This window comes from Hakea prostrata, chromosome 8 (assembly GCF_041222555.1).
Source record: "Hakea prostrata isolate BN-2017 chromosome 8, UWA_Hpros_2, whole genome shotgun sequence".
NCBI classification, from domain to species: Eukaryota; Viridiplantae; Streptophyta; class Magnoliopsida; order Proteales; family Proteaceae; genus Hakea; species Hakea prostrata.
In genome coordinates, this window is record NC_142607.1 from 14,895,002 (window position 1) to 14,915,014 (window position 20,013).

General features: G+C 40.2%; 1 protein-coding gene across 1 annotated transcript in view; it reads right to left on the reverse strand.

Annotated features, from left to right (window-relative positions):
* The window catches only part of GLE1 (nucleoporin GLE1-like protein), a 39,074-nt gene extending 20,182 nt beyond the window's left edge, over window positions 1–18,892 (reverse strand). Inside the window, 5 exon segments of the mRNA XM_089166369.1 lie at window positions 869–992; window positions 2,903–3,055; window positions 16,382–16,543; window positions 16,694–16,780; window positions 18,586–18,892. Of these exon segments, the coding sequence (XP_089022495.1) occupies window positions 869–992; window positions 2,903–3,055; window positions 16,382–16,543; window positions 16,694–16,695 (441 nt within the window). The 5' untranslated portion in view covers window positions 16,696–16,780; window positions 18,586–18,892.
* Between the last annotated feature and the right edge of the window lie 1,121 nt (window positions 18,893–20,013).

Here is a 20,013-nt window from a genome sequence, read left to right on the forward strand (position 1 = left end):
TATTTTAAATAAAACCTGGAGTTATCTCCCTTATAAAACCAACGGATGTTAGTATTTGCTTCAAAGTTCCAACACATTTTCTCAAATTAAAAGATTGATTAGACAGCCATTTCCTGGAGAGAGTTCAGATACATAGTGGGTTCCACCAAATGACATCTTCTTCTGGTTGGAATGGTTCTCCAGATAGTTTCATCAGGCATGGTTGTCCTAGTAGAATGACCTGCTAAATGTATAACAAACACTTCTGTCGTCCTGGATGTTTTAATTTTACACCCACAGGTCTAATGGGGAGTGTATAAAATCTTATCCATTGCATAGGTTCAAAAGTATAAAGTGAAGTGGGGGAGGTTGACATGTCCCATGGCCATGGGAATTCTGGGTCTACAGGCATCGGATTGTGGATGCTGCTCTAATTGGGAACATGACATAATACTCTTACATCAGAAGTGCGCATTCAAGGAATTCTAAGCAAGGTTGACATGGAACAATGAAAACTGTAAGTCTCCAAAGATCCTTACAAGGATCATGCACTTTTCAAAGAAATGACAAGTGAGAATGATGTCATGCCACTCTTTGGATAGTTTTTTGAGATAATTAATGATAATTGGTGTGAGATAAAAGAAACTGACTACATAAAGGCCAACTACAAGGTCCAAAAAGAGAATCACAATATTTCTGTGGATGGAACTTCATGCTGATGGAGAAAGTAAAGTGAGAATACAGAATCTACTTTTCAAAGATCAGGAGAGACATTAAAACAGTTGGATGTCACCAACCAAACAGATGAAGAAACTGAAGAAGCTATACACTTGAAACATTGAGCTTTGAGCTCATTACAAATTAAATAACAGAGCTAAACAATGTGCACCTTAACACCAGCTGTGTGTGCACGATCAAATTCGAACAAAGCACCTTCAAGCAAATCATCTTTAGCCATTAAAACTATTTGAGTTTCTTCAACAGCCCATTCATCTTCAGAATCATCAGAGTCACTGGAAGTGGGGAAAAAAGAATGTAACAACCATAATTTGCAGTAAAGGAAACATGGAAGTACACAAAATAGTGAGACAAGGAAAATATTACTAGAGGCAAAAGAAAAGAAAAAGACATAAAAATTAGAATTAAAAGAACATGTGACTAAAAAAGAAAAGGCATAGCCAGTGCATGAGGCACCTACCACTGCAGGATCTGGGCCTCGTGGACTAGGTATGCCTTTTATTCATCATATTAACATATGGTAAATGAAAAGAATAAACACCCAGAGGAGCCAAAGATACATCAAACCTGTTGCTGAGGGTGCAAAAAGCTAGCAATGCAACAAAATCCAGAATAAATAGCCATGAAGGAATAGTTGGACCATAAACAAGTCGTAGATGCCCTATTAGGTTAATCCACCCATAGAATTTTAGATCCCCCCCCCCACCTCTCTTGTTTTCCCTCCCTATTTGCAAGACATTCAAAGAAGAGGCGAAAATCTATCTGAAGAAAGGAGATGTCATTCAAGGACCAACTTTCCTCTTATGACCCACCTCATACGACAGCTGACTTTCCTCAACCAAAAAATTCTCCATGTCCTGTGAAACATCAGCAAGATTATGACCCTGATTTCCTAGAAACTGAGATTTTTCATTCCCTGTGACCATGGTAAAAAATTCGAGGAAAACTCAAGTTTCGACTGGGTGAAAATGGGAAACTTAGGTGGAAACTTGGGAAATTTCGAGGAAACCGAGGACTTTTCCGTACAAGTTTCGACATCAAGCTTGACAGGTTTTAGAGAGGCTGGAAGAAGGGAGACCTTGGTGGGATGCCAAAGCTGGAATCGGTGATATTTCTTTCCATAATCAGGTGAGAAGCCTAACATATCCTTTCTCTTCTCCTTCTTCCATTAAAGTTTCAAAACATTGTTCTTGTTGATCCCATATTGGAGCAACATATCCGTCCTAGTTTCTATTTATAAATCCTCTTCTTAAGTAGCTTCCTTGGTTAGGAATTTCATTCCCCACTTTCTATTTTGATTTCATTTGATATTTCTTACATCACTCGCTATTTGTTTTTCCCTGCAGTTGCTAAGTCTCAGATTCTATTTTTGACAACTTAAGTGACCTTATGTTTCTTCAGTTCTGGTTCCTACTTTCTATTTATATACCTCCTAAAACTGTTAGTTGCAATTTTGAGAGTTAACAATTTTGGCAACTTGCTATTTTATGATTTTCTAAATCAAGGGTCCTATTTGGTGTCAATCGTTGAGTCCCTAATTCCTATGATCCTGGATTAAAAGAGGCTGTCCAACTCTAATCCCTAGGTGACTAGAATATCCCATTAGTTCAGAGTCTGACATTGTGTGCGCATCCTTACTTGAAATGTTTGCCTCTCCTTAGCTTTTGTGTCTTTAAGTCAAGAAAATTTTGCTCTGACAAGATTATTTTGCTTGCAACTACAAAATAAGGATGGCTAGTGGCTGCTTAAAAGCAAACTTGACAAAAGAAAACTGGGGGAAAAAAAAGATGTGAAATTTATTTTTACTTAGATGTTGTTTCACGTGTAGCAGAGACTCTCTCTAGGAAGACATTCAAGTGATAATCACTGGATAAGTCCCCTCTCAATACTCAAACTCTCAAAGAACAAATAGAAATCAGGCAAAACTTTAAACATCATTGATTTATTTATTTGAAGAATGTAAAACTTGAACCTTGTTTTGCTGTTTCTATGGTCGTTAAACATAAAGAAGTATTGAATAGCATATATTCAAGAAGTCACACTTAAACACACACACAACCCCCCCCCCCAAAAAAAAATGCATTATAATGCTTGTTAAAAGCAACTATATGGTTTCATGGGTTATACAATCAAGAAAATATTCTGAGGAAGAAAAACAAGGCTGACGTTATAAAATCATTTATACCTTAAATAAAGTTCATCACAAGAGAATCTCCTGCCAAAAACCAAACTTTGATCATTGATATCTTCACCTTCACTTTCAGTGTCCTCCATCTCATCAACATGCATTACAAAAGCTTTGGAGCTTGTACTCGTTCCTTTGGAACTGGGAAGTTCTCTGAGCAGAAGTTAGAAGCACTTGTAAAGAGAAGAAGTTTAGGAAGAAAGCTAAAACAAAGGTGAAACAATGGAAACAGCATCAACACTCAGAGAAAGTAATTGTATACTACATGTATCACAAGTATAACATACATAGAGCAAAACGTAAAATAAAACAACTAGGATTCTTTATGAACTAGTATGTTTGGCTAGGTCAAGAATGAGACCATTGGTCAAATCAGGGATAGAGTTTTGTTGGACCTAGGTTTGATGGTAGGGTTGGGTTATGTTGATGGAGGAGAGAGTATCAGTGAACATTATGTTATATTTTAATGGTGGGAGTGCTGTCTGCTGGAAGTTGAATCTGGATTGTCGCAATAAGAATATGGGTTTTCTTAAAAGAAGATGAAGGAGTCTAGGATTCCGAATGGTTAGGAAGGAAGCAAAAACATTGTTAAGGGAAAAAATCAGATTGATGGAAGGGAAGGGAAGGGAAGAGAGATGAGATCAATCTTTTACTGGGAAGAAAGAATAAAAGAAAAAAGAAGTCAGGTTTGGGATGTCAATCTAGTATGCATTGCTCCTCCACACAAAAACTCCTAGAAAAAACTCATATTTTTCACTCAAATCATTGAGCACGAGAGAGAAAGAGAGGCCTTCCAAAATCCCTAGTTCAATCATAAAAGAACCTCTAATCACTAAAAGACTCAATTTAACTACTAATCCTGTGACTTTCTGACCTTAACCCCACTTGATGGGCTTACGTATTACGCTCACCACCAATAAACCCAAAAATAAGAAACCTAAGGCCAATAGAACCAATAATGAGCCAAATAAAGTCTACCAAGGCACAGTTGATCCAATCAGTAAAAGACTCAATTTAACTTCTAGTCCTGTGATTCTTTGACCTTACCCCACTTGATGGGCTTACATATTGGTCCCACCACCAATATACCCAAAATAAGAAGCCTAAAGCCAGAAGAACCCAATAATGAGCCAAATAAAATTTCCAAGGCACAGCTGACCCAATTGGACAATCTTAACAGCAACAAGTAAACTTTACACATATTATAGGTCCATTAAAGTGGCCCATCATACTACTATTATAAAAGTACTAACTTATTGAGGATGGCTATATTTTTCTTCCTAAAATACCCTTAAACTTTAACTAAAATGATACAATTAATTATGTCCAAGACTGTAATTTATCACTATTAATTATAATACTAACAAATAAAACTATAGTAATTAGTTAATTGATATTTACTAAATGATCTTCAAAGGTTTTGCTTGAGAACTGCAAATGTTTGAAAACCATCAAAACTGACTTTTCCAAAAATCCATTTTCATGGGTGAGCCGAACCCGAACTTGAACCTCATCATATAAACCATTGATACCCCTTTCATTAAAAACTGAGATGAAAACGAATCTTGTGAGATCCACTTGGCACCTCTGAAATTGGCAAGATTGGAATATTAGATCACCAATAAATAGACTGATCCACCTCCAGATTGTCCATAGAGAGATCAATCGCCAAATCATTGAAGAGCTTGGTATCCATGTCTTCCCGTGCTTGGTCCTAGGAATATAAGGCTTTGAATATTAAATACCTGGTTTGGTGATACCCAAGAAATCTAATTTTTCAACTACGACGGTCATTATCTCGGACCATTAATGAACTGAAAGGATAAATATGGGTAATACCGAAACCTCACTTGAATGACTCTATAAGGGCCTGTTTGGTTATGCGAATCTAGAGATTTGAAATCTCTGGATTCACAAATGGGAGATTTTTACCTGTTTGGTTGTGTGAATCTCTAGATTCATGAAATCTAGAGATTCACATTTTTACACTAAAAACGTGAATCTGTAGATTTATGGGTATGAGGTGAAATCCAGAGATTTCATCCATACTATCAAAGCGTTAAAGATTTGAACCATAATTCAATAAATATTTTTTTAGGATAAATCTAGAAATTTCATTCCAAAAATTCAAACTAACCAAATAGTTAATTTTACGAACCATGACTATAGATTTGAAGTCTGTAGATTTGAAATCTCTAAATTTCTGAAATCTACAGACTCAAGTAACCAAACAGGCCCTAAACCATTGGCTTGCATTTTAATTACTGCCACATACTAAAAAGCCTAGTGGTGAGAATCAAAAACATCCTTGAAATTTTGAAACGACAGCCGCTACACGGAACTCATTTTCTTGCAGCCCAACATTTAAAAACCACAACATGAGGAATCTTTTATGGCTTAATGGATTCAACTTTTTTCCTTTTTCTTTAATTTGACCATGCAGACCTCACGCTTTTTCAGATCCCCATGTCTATGATTTGAGAATAATTAACTTGTGTGGGGTGAAATTGTCATTTCATGACAGACCCATAACCATGCATCCCTCGCTTTTTAATATTAGTAATAAGAATTCGCAGATTTCTTGTGATCAATCTTCCTTTTCACAAACATATGTTTTTTACAAATTATCGCAAACTCAGCTTGGCCTGCTAGCTTCCTGAAACTTTCAGCCTCCTCCTTTAGAGTTGCAAACCACATATCCTATTGTTCTCTATTTATTTTCTTAACTCTCAGATTCTCAGACCCTAGGAGAGCTCAAGAACCATCTGTCTTTCGTTGTGTATGTTACCAAAGGACAATGGATATATAAGCAAAGTTTTCAATCAAACACTCAGGTTTCTTCACATGGCCATGGCATGTTTGCCATGTTTTGCTGCTGCTATAGGTGATGAAATAATTTCTCAATTACAATAATGATTGTTTATGTATGTATGCAAATCTTTAAGTTTGGGTCTACCGTGATTTAATTTGCTGAGTCAAGGGTAGTTGCAAAAGAAGGAAAGCATGTAAGCTTGTCTTTTTTGTCCACCTTTATCCTATTATATTATTCCTTTCAATCACTCTCTTATTCCAATGGATTTGATCCATGAATTTTGTATTTTGTGTTCTTGATGATGGCATTGAAGGGGAATCAGATCAATAATTGATGCATAGTTAAACATTCCATTGATGAAACTAAGCTGAAGGCCAACAGTGATTATAGTTGAAGCCAGATGGGGTTGCTAGCAGCTTAGTAGCAGAAAATGGAATTTGCTACCAACCTAGAGACCTTGTTTCTCACGCTTCAGTAGCCACGAACCATCACTATATACATCAGCGGGAAGCACAGTAGGAACTGCGGTTACTTTTAATGGAACTAGTCTCATTGTTACCCAGGAGGCCCAGACCTATGTAAGTCTCTAATATTCTGGAACTATTATCCTTCAGTTTTCACATTTTGTAGTCTTTGGAACTTCAACTGGACCTTTGGTCTAGCTGGTCAATTGGATTGCGCTTTCATAATTTTGTGACTTTCATAATTTTCTATACCCTGGATTGGAATAGGCTGAAGTGGGTGAATTGGTTAGTAATTGATTGAGATCGGTAATGGTTAAGCCTGAACAAATTAGAGCAAGCCAGGGTAAGCCATAACCAGTATTCCAGTTCACAGATCATTTGGGCTGATTTGACTTGGTTGACATGCATCATGAAGTTAACAATTTTTATTAACTGATATATACTAATTCTTCTTCAAAGTTTTTGCCTGAGAACTGCAAATGCTCAAAACCCATCAAAGCTGAGATTCCCAAAAATCCACTTTCACGGTTGAACTGAACTTGAGCCTCACATATTCCTTCGACTAAGATCTCCTGTACCATTATTCATGACCACAGCGGGAGACGCAGCAGCATATATTAGAGTAATGAAGGGCAGAAATGGATCTACGACTGAGACCCAAGTAGAGTGACTAGAAGAACGACTCATCAAGAACTTGACATAGATTCTGGATGTCTTGAGGAGGATGAACGTTGCTTGGGCCTTTGAACACATCTTTACTGGAATGGCAGAGTTTCTAAAGCACCATGGATCTTTGGGCTCACGATGGCAAATCGTCATCTTGCGTCTCTTCTTCTTCATGAGTTAACACAGAGTCCCAACGTTGTCTCTAACAAAACATGGTTGGAACAAAAGTGAATCTCTAATTGGTTTTAAACTTTAATAGCAGATGAACGGCTTCTTCAATCACAAGCCTGGGATGACTAGGACATAAATTTTGTATTCTTCTATTTGACGTTGCCCTAAAATACTCTACTTTGTGAAAGCAACTACGATGAAGTTTAATCGTCATCACATTGCGATTTTGTGCACATTTTATTTTATTGTGGTATTCTACTTCATTAAGTTGATGTAGTCGATCTCCTTGCCTTGGTTGTTTGGAATTTAGTTTATCTTATCATGTGTATGCCATTGTTACTCACTGCTGAAGCATCACATTAATTGGTTATAGAATGGAAGCGAATCCTATGCAATAGGAGTGTCTTGGACAATATGCAAATACAGATTCATATTTGAACAAACACCACCATGTGCGTTTGCACGTGTAGTTTTACTAGTTACAATGAAAAACACATTGGGTCAAATGCCCATGCCCAGTTAGATGACTTAACTACCATCACTAAATCAATATGAAATGATATTTTCTCATGCTCTCAACCTCTCTCACCTTGCATTTTCTTATGATCTTATGATCTTCTGCAAAGCCCCCCATTCCATCCTCTCCTTCTTTGCTCTCTTTGAGTCCCTCTCTGGTCTCCGACTCTCCATGTCAATCTTCAGAAATTTCTCTTCCTGGCCGGTGTCTCTGACACAACCAAAGCTGCCCTTCTGCAAGCTCACGGCTTCTCTCTTGGTTCCTTTCCTATCTCTTACCTTGGCCTTCCTCTTATTCTCAACTAGCTCACTAACAACCATTGCTCCACCATGCTTGACCAGATTCTAAAGAAACTCCAACTTTGTAAGGGAAGACTTCTATCCAATGCAAGGAGGATGTACCTGATTAGATTGGTCCTCCAATCCTTCTACCTAAACTAGTGGGGTATCGTCTCCCTCCCCAAAGCCACAATTCAAGCTATGGAATCCCTTTCTTGTGTGTTTCTTTGGAAAGAGTAAGAAACTTCCAAATTCCTCCATCCCATTAGTTGGTCCTCTATCTGTCAGCCCAAATCAAATGGCGGTGTAGGTTTCTACCATTTTGTGATTACAATTATACTAGCCTGATTAAGCTTGAAAGATCCCCACCAAGCATGACTCTATTTAAATCAACTGGGTGTAATCCTACTTGTTGAGAGATGACTCCATCTAGATTACCTCCCTTCTCTCTAACCCATTGGGTTGGAAGGAAGCTCCTCCTACTTAACCCCTTTCTCTCCCTGCAATCTCCACACAAATTGTTGATGGGGCTTCCACTTACTTTTGGCTTGACCCTTGACCTCCTTTAGGTATCCTTTTCAATCTCCCCCCACTCCAAAAGTCTATTCGTCTTGAATCTTGAAGCTCACCCTTCTCTCGGATTTCAATCTCTAATAGCTCTAGGATTCCCCTCTCCCTCTTCCCTCCTTCGAGTGTCACTCAGGTCCAATCCAACCCTTACTCCTTGCACCCTATTGCCCAAGATTGCACCACATGGCTCCCCTCCACTACTGGCTCTTCAACTCCTCCACATTGAACCTTATCCACCCTCCCCCTTTCCCCTTGATTGCTTGGCACCCCCCGGTTTGGTTTAAAAGGTAACGATCCTCCCCATGTTTCCTCAACTTGGAGAGCCTTTAACCTTTCCCCCCCCCCCACCCAGTCTTTCCTTATCTACCGTCACCTAGACGTCAACCCCAACGACATGGATGGCCCCGAAGATGTTGACCACTTCTTCTCTTGTCCCTTATCCCACTCTGAGTGGGCAAAGTCATTGTCACCATTCCTTTAGGTTCTCTAAAGACTAGGCTTGTTTTCTGATACACTTTGCTGGAACTTCTATTTGTGATATGGCCAGTAAATTGGTGTTCAAACTTCAATGCTTGATCTCTCACTTATGGTGGGAACAGAACCTAAGAAATGGACCTCCAACTCTAGATCCATATACCTGATTTGAAGAGCTCTTTGCTTTGATATTTCTGCTAGACTCCATTCTCCCCCACCCTCCACCCCTAGTTTTAGGTACTCCAAGGAACAGGGTCACTATTGTCAATTGGAGTCTAGGCTCTTCTCCTTTTCCAACTAGCTTGTTGAAATCCCACCCCTTCTTTGCTTCCCTCTTGTACATTCTCTTCTTCCCCGTCAAGGTTTTGATTGATGATTATTTTCATTCATGCAAAAAAAAAAAAAAAAAAAGGACCATTAGTTGTAATCATCATTTGCAAAAATGATTTACATGTTTCCTACTACCTTAATCAATTTGGTATGAAGAACTTAATAGCAATCCTTTTCTTCTCCATGTCTCTTCTAAATGGTCAATAATGACCAATCCCGATCAAATGTGAATCGAAATCGTGCTGTTTGGAAGAGATCCTTAGTTTGTGCCTAGGTATCACCTTTTTTGTAGATCTATACATCTCACAAACATAAATAGCAAGAAGATATATTTTCTCAGGGTTACATATTGAAGATGGAATGGAATTGTTTCCTCGCAATGCATACCATTTCATAAGTCTCTATAATATATTCTCTCTACTTCTTTAGTACAAGTCATTCCAATCCCTCCTCTCCCCCTCATCAACCATTATCTTAGAGAATATCATCTTCCTTGTCTATGCACTCTTCAACTCTAATCAGTCTAATTCAATGAGCCCCAAAATTTCCTTACATCTTAACCGAGATGTAATTAACTGCTAGACCATGTCCCCTCCTTTAGACAGCTGGCTTTCAGAACGAAACAAGCTGGCTAACCTACTTTTTTACGAGCTAGGAACTTAACAAATACTGTTAACCATTTGGGGGGACCTAACTTTTTGTAAAATACTAGACCTTTACAATTGATGAAGGTATTGAAGTATATGTGAAAACTTTTACCATAATTAACACTGGAGCCCACTGACTAGTAAACAAACAACAACAACAACAACAAAAAGCCTTGTCCCAACTAAATGGGGTCGGCTACATGGATTCTTGCCCTCCAATCAATTTTGTTTTGAGGTCATGCTAGATACAAGACCTAAGCTATGCATATCCTTTCTCACCACTTCTCCTAAGGGGTAGGTCTAACCCTAGCTCTTTTAGTTCCTTCAATTTTGATTATATCACTTCTCCGTACAGGGGCACTTATAGGCCTCTGTTGAACATGGTCGTGCAACCTCAAACGACTTTCTCATAGCTTATAATTTATGGGAGCAACTCCCAGACTGACTTTAATATGATCATTCCTTATCCTATTCTTCCTAGTTTTGCCATTCATCCATCTTAGCATCCTCATTTCTACTATACTAAATTTATCTATATGATTCTTTTTAATAGCCCAACACTCTGCATCGTATATCATAGCTGGTTGAACTGCGGTCCTATAGAATTTCCTTTAGGCTTTAATGGAATACGTTGATCTCACAAGACCCCGGACGCACCTCTCCACTTCATTCACCCAATTTTGATTCTTTGGAAAACATCATCCTTTATATAACCTCTTTTATCTATGATTGGACCAAGATACCTAAAACAATCACCTTGAAGAATCTCCTTATCGTCAAGTTTCACCACCTCATTGTCTGCCCAATCATGATTAAAGTTACAAACTAGATATTATGTCTCCGTTCTACTTAGTTTAAAGTCTTTTGATTTCAAAGCCGCTCTCCATGATTCTAACTTGGTATTAATCTCTGCTTGAGTCTCATCTATCAACACAATATCATCAGCAAAAAACATACACCAAGGAACCTCGTCTTGAATGTCTTTCGTTAATTCATCAATTATAAGTGCAAATAAATATGGGCTCAAAGTTGATCCTTGATGTAGCCCAACTATAATTGGGAATTCATTACTTTGTCTCCCCATTGTTCTTACACTTGTCACTGCACCATCATACATATTCTTAACTGTGTCCACGTATTTACTTGCGACCCTTCTTTTCTTTAGTACTTACCGAATTAACACTCTAAGAACTCTATCGTAAGCTATTCTAGGTCAATAAATACCATATGAAAGTCTTTCATACACTCTCTATACCTTTCCATAAGTCTCCTAATTAGGTAAATAGCCTTTATCGTAGATCTTCCCGGCATAAACCCAAATTGGTTCTTCATAATTGCAATTAAGTGTCTCAAACAGGTTTCAATTACTCTCTCCCATAATTTCATAGTATGGCTCATTAGTTTAATACCTCTATAGTTATTACAGCTTTAAATATCTCCTTTATTTTTGTAAATTGGAACCACGATGCTTCTCCTCCATTCATCTGGAATTTTCCCTGTGTTTATAATCTTATTAAACAACTTAGTTTACCTAGCTAGCTCATGGGTTCCTAAGCTCTTCCATACTTCTATTGGGATTTCATCAGGACCTTGTGTCTTGCCTAGTTTCATCCTCCTTAGTGCTTTTTTAACTTTGAACATTGAAACTCTTCGTATATATGTTCAAAAATTGGTGTCTTGGTAGATAGTGTAATTGTCCGAATCACAGATACTTGAAGTGTGCTCATTTAGCTGACTAGAGAAATAGATTTTCCATCTGTTCTTAATGTCGTCATCACATACTAATACTTTACCATCTCCACTTTCAATACATCTAACATGATTAAGATCTCTACTCTTCCTATCCCTTATTTTCTCTATCTTATAAATAGATTTTCCCCCTTCCTTAGTGTCAAACTTATTATAGAACTCTTCATACTTCTCCCTTGCTTTTTCCGCAATTTTCTTAGCTTCATTTCTAGCCAACCTATAGCTTTTAAGATCATCAACATCCTTAGTCCTTAACCCGGCCCACCACCATCATCCTTAAAACCCAACCCGCCACCAATGTGTTAAACCTCAACCTATTGCCCGACACCCTCCCAACCCAAAACTCTTTCCTCAAAGCCACCCATCTCACCACCCTTGACACGGTTTCCCCTTCAAACCAAAGCCTTCTCTCCACCCCCCTTGAACCACAGAGCCATCCCTGAACCTTTATCCCCTTCCTCCAACTCTTCCATTGACCCAGATATCTTTGAAACCCCTTTGCCTCTCAGCTCCCCTCGTGTGAGAACCTCCTTCTTTCCCCTTCCCCCTTCCCCATCTCCAATAGCAAAATTGTTGCGCCCTCCCCCGTTGTTTTTAATGTCTGATTTCTTCATTTAGAATGTCAAGAGGTTCAACACCCTTGAAAAACAAACTAATGTTAGAAACACCATCAAAACAGCTAAAGTTTCCTTTTGTGCCCTTATTGAGACTCATGTCCAAATGGATAATGCTCATCGGATTGCTCGATCTATTGCCCCCTCTTGGTCTTTTATCTCGAACTCTTCTCCCTCTATCAATGGTCGTATTTAGATTCTTTGGGACCCTTCGAGATTCCAAATCTCCCTTCTTAGGTCATCTCCTCAACTCATGCATCTTAGTATCCTAGATAACCACTCCACTCCCTTTCTCCTTTCCGTCATCTACGGTTTCAACCATGCCACCGATCTTTCCCCCCTCTGGGATGATATTAGAGCCATCTCCTCTGCCTCCCCTGATATCCCCTGGGCATTGGTGGGGACTTTAATATCATTAGATTCTCCCATGAGCGTGTCGGTGGTTCTTCTACTGTTCTTGTTGTGATGGATGATTTCAATGCCTGCATTGATGACACGAGTATTGCTGATCTCTGTTGGTCGGAACATCCCCTTACTTGGCATAATAACCGCTCTGGTTCGGCCAGAATCGCCTCCAAGCTGGATTGCGTCCTAGCGAATCCTGCTTGGTTCTCCTCCTTCCCATCTTCCTATGCTTCCTTCTCTAATTCCAGTCTCTCTGATCACTCTCCTTGCTTTGTCCAGTTTTCACCTCTCAACTCCTTTGGGTCGAAGCCTTCAAATTCCTTGATATGTGAACTTCGGACCCTTCTTTCCTCTCCACAGTTCATGAAGCTTGGTCTAAGTCGATCCACTACCACTCTCTCCCTCTTATAGCCTTTGCCTGTAAGCTTCGCAACACTAAGGAAGCCCTTCATTCCTGGAACTCCTCCTCCTTGGGCAATATCAATTCCAAGATCTCCTCCAGCAAATAAAATCTTCAGATCACTCAGTCTCTCCTCCAAAATGACCCTTCCAATTCCTCCCTTGCTGAGAATGAGAAATCCCTCTCCTCTGAGCTTTTCTCTCTCCTTTCCTCTGAAGAAAGCTTCCTCCGTTAAAAAGCCAGAATCAAATGGTTGGAGCTTGGGGACTCCAATTCTACCTACTTCCACCGATCTCTCAAGGCCCGGAATAACTTCAACTCCATCCCCTCCCTCATCACTAACCTTAGTACTTGCATTTCCGACCCGCTAGTATTAAGGCCGAGATTGTCTCCTTCTTCTCCAACCTTCTGTCTCCTTCCTCTCTCCCGCCCCTTCCCCCCTTCCCCCCAACCTCATCAATAAAGTCATTGACCCTTCTCTCATCTCCTCTCTCAGCGCTATCCCTTCCAAGGAAGAAATCCTTCTTACCATCCGCTCCCATAAGCCTAACAAGGCCCCAAGTCCTAATGATTTTAGTATGGGCTTATTCCTTGCCTCTTGGGATTTTATTGAGAGCAATCTTGTCCACGCCATCCACAGCTTCTTATTCAACCCCTCCCAGCTCTCCTCCATCAATCAAACATTCCTCTGTCTCATCCCCAAAAAGCAAGGAGCCTCTTCTCTCTCTAATTTCCGGCACATCTCCCTCTGTAACCTCATCTACAAATTCATTTCTAAGGTCCTTGCGAATAGCTCAAAAAGGCTCTTCCCTCCCTTATTAGCCTGAATCAATCGGCCTTCATCTCAAGCCACAGGATTGCAAATAACATTCTTCTTTGCACGGAGGTCGTTCACGGCTTCGACAAATCTAACCACTCCTCGGTTGCGCTCCTCAAGGTTGATCTCCATAAAGCCTTCAATTCCATTAGCTGGGATTTCATTAGCGATGTCCTCTTTTCCACAGATTTCCCCGCCCCTTTCATCCACTGGATCCACTCTTGTATCTCCACTCCCCAATTCTCCATCCTTGCCAATGGATCCCCAGTTAGCTTCTTCCTTTCCCGCGTTGAAATCCACCAAGGTTGTCCCCTTTCTCCCTACCTTTTCTCTCTAGCCTTGGAAGTCCTCTCCCGTATCCTTCAAACAAAAGTCGATTAGTGCCTCATTTCCCCCCTAAATCTCACCCATCTTGCTTTTGCTGACAATCTCATGATCTTCTCTAAAGCGGACCACCTATCCACATCCTCCATCCTCTCAGCTCTCTCACAGTTTGAATCCCTCTCTGGCCTTCGGGTCAATCTCGGCAAGTCCACCATCTTCCTCTCTGGTATCCTTGAGCAGCTTCGAGCCTCCTTTCTCCAACTCTCGGGTTTCTCGCCCGGCTCCTTTCATGTGGTCTATCTTGGCCTCCAGCTTATTCCCAGTAGGCTCACTCGTCACCATTGCCTTCCAATGCTTGACAACATTCGTAAGAAATTGCAACTTTGGAAAAGTTAGCTTTTATCCTTTGTCGGGCAAGCAGTTCTCATCCACTTTGTGCTCTGTGCTCCAGTCCTCCTATCTCTATTGGTGCGGAATCTTCTCCATCCCCAAGTCCACCATCCATGCGATGGAATCTTTATTTTGTGCCTTCCTTTAGAAAGGGCAGGAACCTCGCGCTTCATCCACCCGGTCAGTTGGTCCTCCATCTGTCACCCTAACTCTGAAGGTGACCTTTGTATCCGCTGGATCATCGATGTTAACTTAGCCTACCTCCTCAAACTCATCTGGAAAATTGCCTCAAAACATGACTCTATTTGGGTTAGGTGGGTCTACTCTTATCATCGCTGATCGGATTCCTATTAAACTGTTTATATGCCCTCCAACCCTTTATGGGTTTGGAGGAAAATTCTCCTGCTTCGTCCCCGAGCCATCTCGGCTATTTCTACCTCCATCTCTTCTGGTTCCTTCACTTCCTTCTGGTTTGACCCATGGCATCCGATGGGCATTTTCTTTAACCACTTTGGCCCCCACACTATCTATAACACTCGTATCCCCAAATCCACCCCCTTCGCAGCCTTCATCTCTAATGGATCATTGATCCCTATCCCCCTGCCCATTCTCACACAAGTTTAGGAATCTTTCCCTACTCTCTATAACTCCCTTTGTGACCTCACCATTTGGCTCCCTTCCCCCACCAATCCTTCTCCACCTCATCGGCCTAGAACCTTCTCAGATCCCACAGCCCTAAACCATCTAGCCCCCATTGGTTTGGTTCAAAAACCACATTCCTCGACCCCCGTCACTCCCTAACCCTCTGAAGAGCCATTAACCTCGCCCTTCCCACCCAATCCTTCCTTATTAGCCGCCACATCCCCGTTAGCCCCAACTGCATCCTCTGTTGGTCCGGTTTGGAGAACCTTGAGCACCTTTTGTTTTCCTGCCCTTTCTCCAAATCTATCTAGGGAAAAGCCATTACCTCCATTTGGCCTCGTTCGAGGCGTTCCTATGGGTTTGGGCGAGACTGATCTTGGATTTTGAGAAACTTTTCAGGTTCTTCAATCTGCAATCAGATCGGTAAGCTAGTGTTTTGTGCCTTGATCCATCACCTTTGGTGGGAGCACAATCTTCGAAGATGGACCTCCAAATCTCAATCTATAGACAGGATTTGGAATGCCATCTATTTTGATGTTTCCTCTAGATTGTTAGTTATTCCCCATCCCCCTGTTGATGACACCCTAAGGAACAGGCTTATTGTTGTCTCCTGGGGTCTTAGTTCTTCTTTTCAGTCATCTTCTTAAAGACCTTGTTCTCTTGCTTTCGTTTCTTTAATATAATTATTTATTCATCCAAAAAAAACATCCTTAGTCCTTTGCCATGTCTTAAAACTAACTTTTTTAGCTTGACCCTCACTATTCCACCACCAAGTCTCTCTATAAGAATGGAGCTTTCCTTTTGATTTACCTAGGACATCTTTAGCCACCTTCTTGATACACATAGCCATCTCATTCCACATTGCATTAGTATCCCCCTCAAAATCCCACTTTCGTTGTTTGACTATTTCATTAGCGAAAGATTTCAAGCACTATCCTTTAAAGTTCCACCATCTTATCCTAGGATATTTAATTTTGCACCTTTTATGAGTTTTTGGGGCTAGGCACACATCCAAGACCATTTACTAGTACAGTCCAAAAAAGTCCAGCACAGTCCAGCGCCTTATCAAGTGCCAGATTTGCATTAAATCATAAGTACAATGTATATTGAACTGTTTCACTACAGCACTCTATCTCATGTTTAGGTTCATCTTGTATGACTTACCTACTAAGCAAAAAGAGCAATAAGTGCTAATGAACAAGTGCATACCGAATTCTTGATTTTGTGAAAGGGACACGGCGCAAGGAAGATGCATTGAGTTGTAGGGAATTCAGTTCTGAAGTGAGGGAATCCAAGCTCCAGTCTGGCTGTGGATCCACAGCTACACCATCAATGTATTTAGGACACCGGAGTTCCAATTTAACAACTCCCCTGCACACGCAAAATCCACAATTCAGATATACAGACCAACAGCCATAGTTTAGAGATCAACACACTCTTCAGAAAAAATATTAAACATAAACATTCACAGCCTCAAAAGAACCTTAAAGGAGAATGAGAGATCAATAGCATGTAACTTACATGTTAAGCAAATGGACCACCACAACTTCAACTTGATACAAAGCCTACCGTGATTTCTCTGGAGAAGCAACCATGCGGTATGTTAACCTAACAGATAAGAAATTTTACAGGAAATTTAGCAGAACTTCTATTCATAAGGAATTAAGAGGGGATAGACTACATATAAAAAATCCAACAGGTGCATCTGTTATAACAGAAAAATCTCAATATCAGTGTTGTCTGCGTGAGAGAGAGAGGTAAAACAAATTCACAATTTACAACAGTCTTTCAGAAATTTTGTTGAGGATACATATTTGTCCTCCAAGAACAAGCACAATGGAATATCTATGTGAAACACACTGGACCATGGCATTATCTGATACAGCCTCAGGCCCTCAGCTGAAGGAGGGCCAGGTAAACAAGATCCTAACCAACCAACTCAAAAGGGGAAAAAACTAGGATTCTTTGAAATTTTGGTTATGGTATCCATGGAATAAAGAAGAAGAAAAAAAGCGTCTAAAAAAGAGAAGCCCTAGCATACTAGTGACAGTGGAAATCCAGGGATATGGATGTGATAGTTAATGCTATCTAAAAATAATTTAGGGGCAGCCCAAACTGTGTTGGAGAAGATTTCTCAAAGCAACAGGATTCTAGAGGGTTGAATATTCTTCAAGAGGGAGAACCGTGGTTTATGGTGTCAAAATGGGTTGAAACTTGGACGGTATGTAGGCAATGACGTAGGCGAGATCCTTCAAGTTTGATGAGGTTCTAATAAGTAAATTAGCTTAAATCCATGTTTTTTTATTTTCAGGTTTGAGTGCAAAAATTCAAGAAACCTTATGGAACTAGAAATTGGTTGTCAATTAGATCCAGGGTTTGGATCAAGGGTCAAGGGTATTGAGGTTCCTGTATGAATGAAAATTTGAACCAATTCAGATGGGGAGTGCAGGATCTAAGATTTCATGATCTTGGAGAGGAAGAGGATTCAGCCAAGGCTTCTTGGGCTTGGAAAAATGCAAAAGAAAAGCGGAAAGGAAGGGATGGGCTGTACTTACTACCCTTCCCGTGAACCAGCAGATGAAGTGCTAATGGAGATGGCAGGCTGAATCCACAACCTAAAACAAGGTTCTTGGACTTTAAGCACCAAGGTCCTCAACCACCTAGGACTTGAAATACCGAGAACCCAGGGCTGGATTTCAAACACCAATTCCCAAACAGCCCTGGACTTTAAGCACCAGATATTCCTTCCACGTGGGAACAAGAAACCCATGCCAAGGAGAGATGCACAAAATGAGCACCAATCTTTCTCTATTCTTCCCTCAAGGTGGTGCTGCAACTGAAGTCCTGGAGATTTGAAACCAAACCTAGGTATAAAAGACCTAATTTGAGATATCTTGACTCAGTCTTGCTCACCAAGATCTGCACATTTCACCAGATTCTCAGCTGGAAGCTCCATTTTTCAGCTTCCTTAGATTGTTTTCGCCAGATTATTCGTCAGGTACTCCACTATACTACTTCATAGCAATTTCATGTTTGAGCATTTGGATTGTTTATCACAGTCTTGTTTGAACATGGATGAATGACTTGATTACTTTGTATGAAAGAGATGCAAACTGTAATAGTTGTGCTAGTTACAACTCACAATTAAGAAGGATTAAATGAAGAATATTGGGAACATTGGGGTATTTTCCATTGCCTGCTCAGGTGACTCCGGAAAATTTCGAGAAGACATATATCAGCACATATTGTGAAATTTATTTATCCGACCCCAAAAATATATATATATTTAACTGACCTTCGCTTTGCTTCTCACGATCCTAAAACCATGAGATGCCGAGATGGATAAGATGAAACAGTCGGGTACGCATATAATACATGTATAAACTGCAAATTTAAAGAAATGGAATGCTCACAACTTTGAGAGTCCTCAATGACTTGAATGTCGAAATCCTCTGTTAGATAAACTCTGATGAAAATCTCCGAAGTGGCTCGAACCCGATCTTCGAATGATCGGAGAAGTGAAATCTTTCCTCTATTCAACTCCTCTCAGACACTCCTTTTGGTGTCCTCAATCGGTCAGAATCAAATCAAACGAACAGAGAGCGGGGAAGCTAGAAAACCGATACGAGGGAATGTCGTTTAAAGAAGCTGGTGAACGGGTACAAGAGATCACTCTCAGGCACTTTTTGCTTGGGGTGCAAGTTTTGTCACCGACGGCCCTGAACCGCATGAGCCTGAATGGGTTTGGGCTTAAGTTTTTGGACCGGAGCCTGAGGGCAGGTTTGGGTCAAAATATTATGATCTACTAGCGCCTGTGATTACTCTTTGGCCCAGTAGACTTGTCCCAACCCACCTATGATTTTTTGCCCTAGCCCTAGCTTTGATTTTGGCCCTAACCCTTATCCTAAATTTGTCATTAATGTTTGATCTCAATGAATTAGGAACATGGACAAGGATAGGGCCAATCAAGGTCAAGGTCAGGGCTAGGGATAGGGTCAGGGTCAAGTATAGGGCCATTTAGGACTAGGGCCAAGAATAGGGTCAATCAGGACTAAGGACAAGGCCAATCAAGGTCAAAAATAGGATCAACCAAGACTAAGGACAGGGACAATCAGGGCAAGAATGGGTTTGACTTTGCCCTATAGGGGTTAGAATTAGGGACAATAATCAATGGCCCTAAATTAGGGTTAGGGCGAGAATGGGCTTAGATTAACATATATAGGGCTAGGCTTGGGATTGCAAAAGTCCAACCCATCTTGCCTTGTTACAACCCTACTTTTGGTATGCTCAACCGGTCAGAATTAAGGGTGTCAATTGTGTACTGAAACCATTTAACTGTACCGAACCGCACCTTCTAAAACACATCGTTTCAAAATTCGGTACAGTATGTGTTGAAACCGAATTTCTTTGGGACGATTCTAGTTTTAGGTACTCATACCGTCGGTATGTACTGAAACCGTACCGAATTGGTATCGTACCAAATTAAGAAATATAAATGTAATTTTACAATGAAAACATTTTACCTTTATCCTATCCATAATCCCCTATTTCAGTTTTTCGTTTCGTCCTTCACTCTTCTTTTTAGATTTACTTGTTTTTGTCTCTATTAATTAGATTTACTTGCTTTGTCTTTGTTAATATCAAATTTTATCGATTGTTTGGTTGCAATTTCATTAGGATCTTAATGAACTAATAACAAAAATGGCATGGGTTTGTTCGTACCAAAAGTGTATTGCTTTAAACCATTTTTCCATACCGAATTAATACCGAAACCTTACCGAACCATTTTTGTAAAAACCGAAACTGTACCATACCGTGTAAATTTAGTACCGGACGGTTCT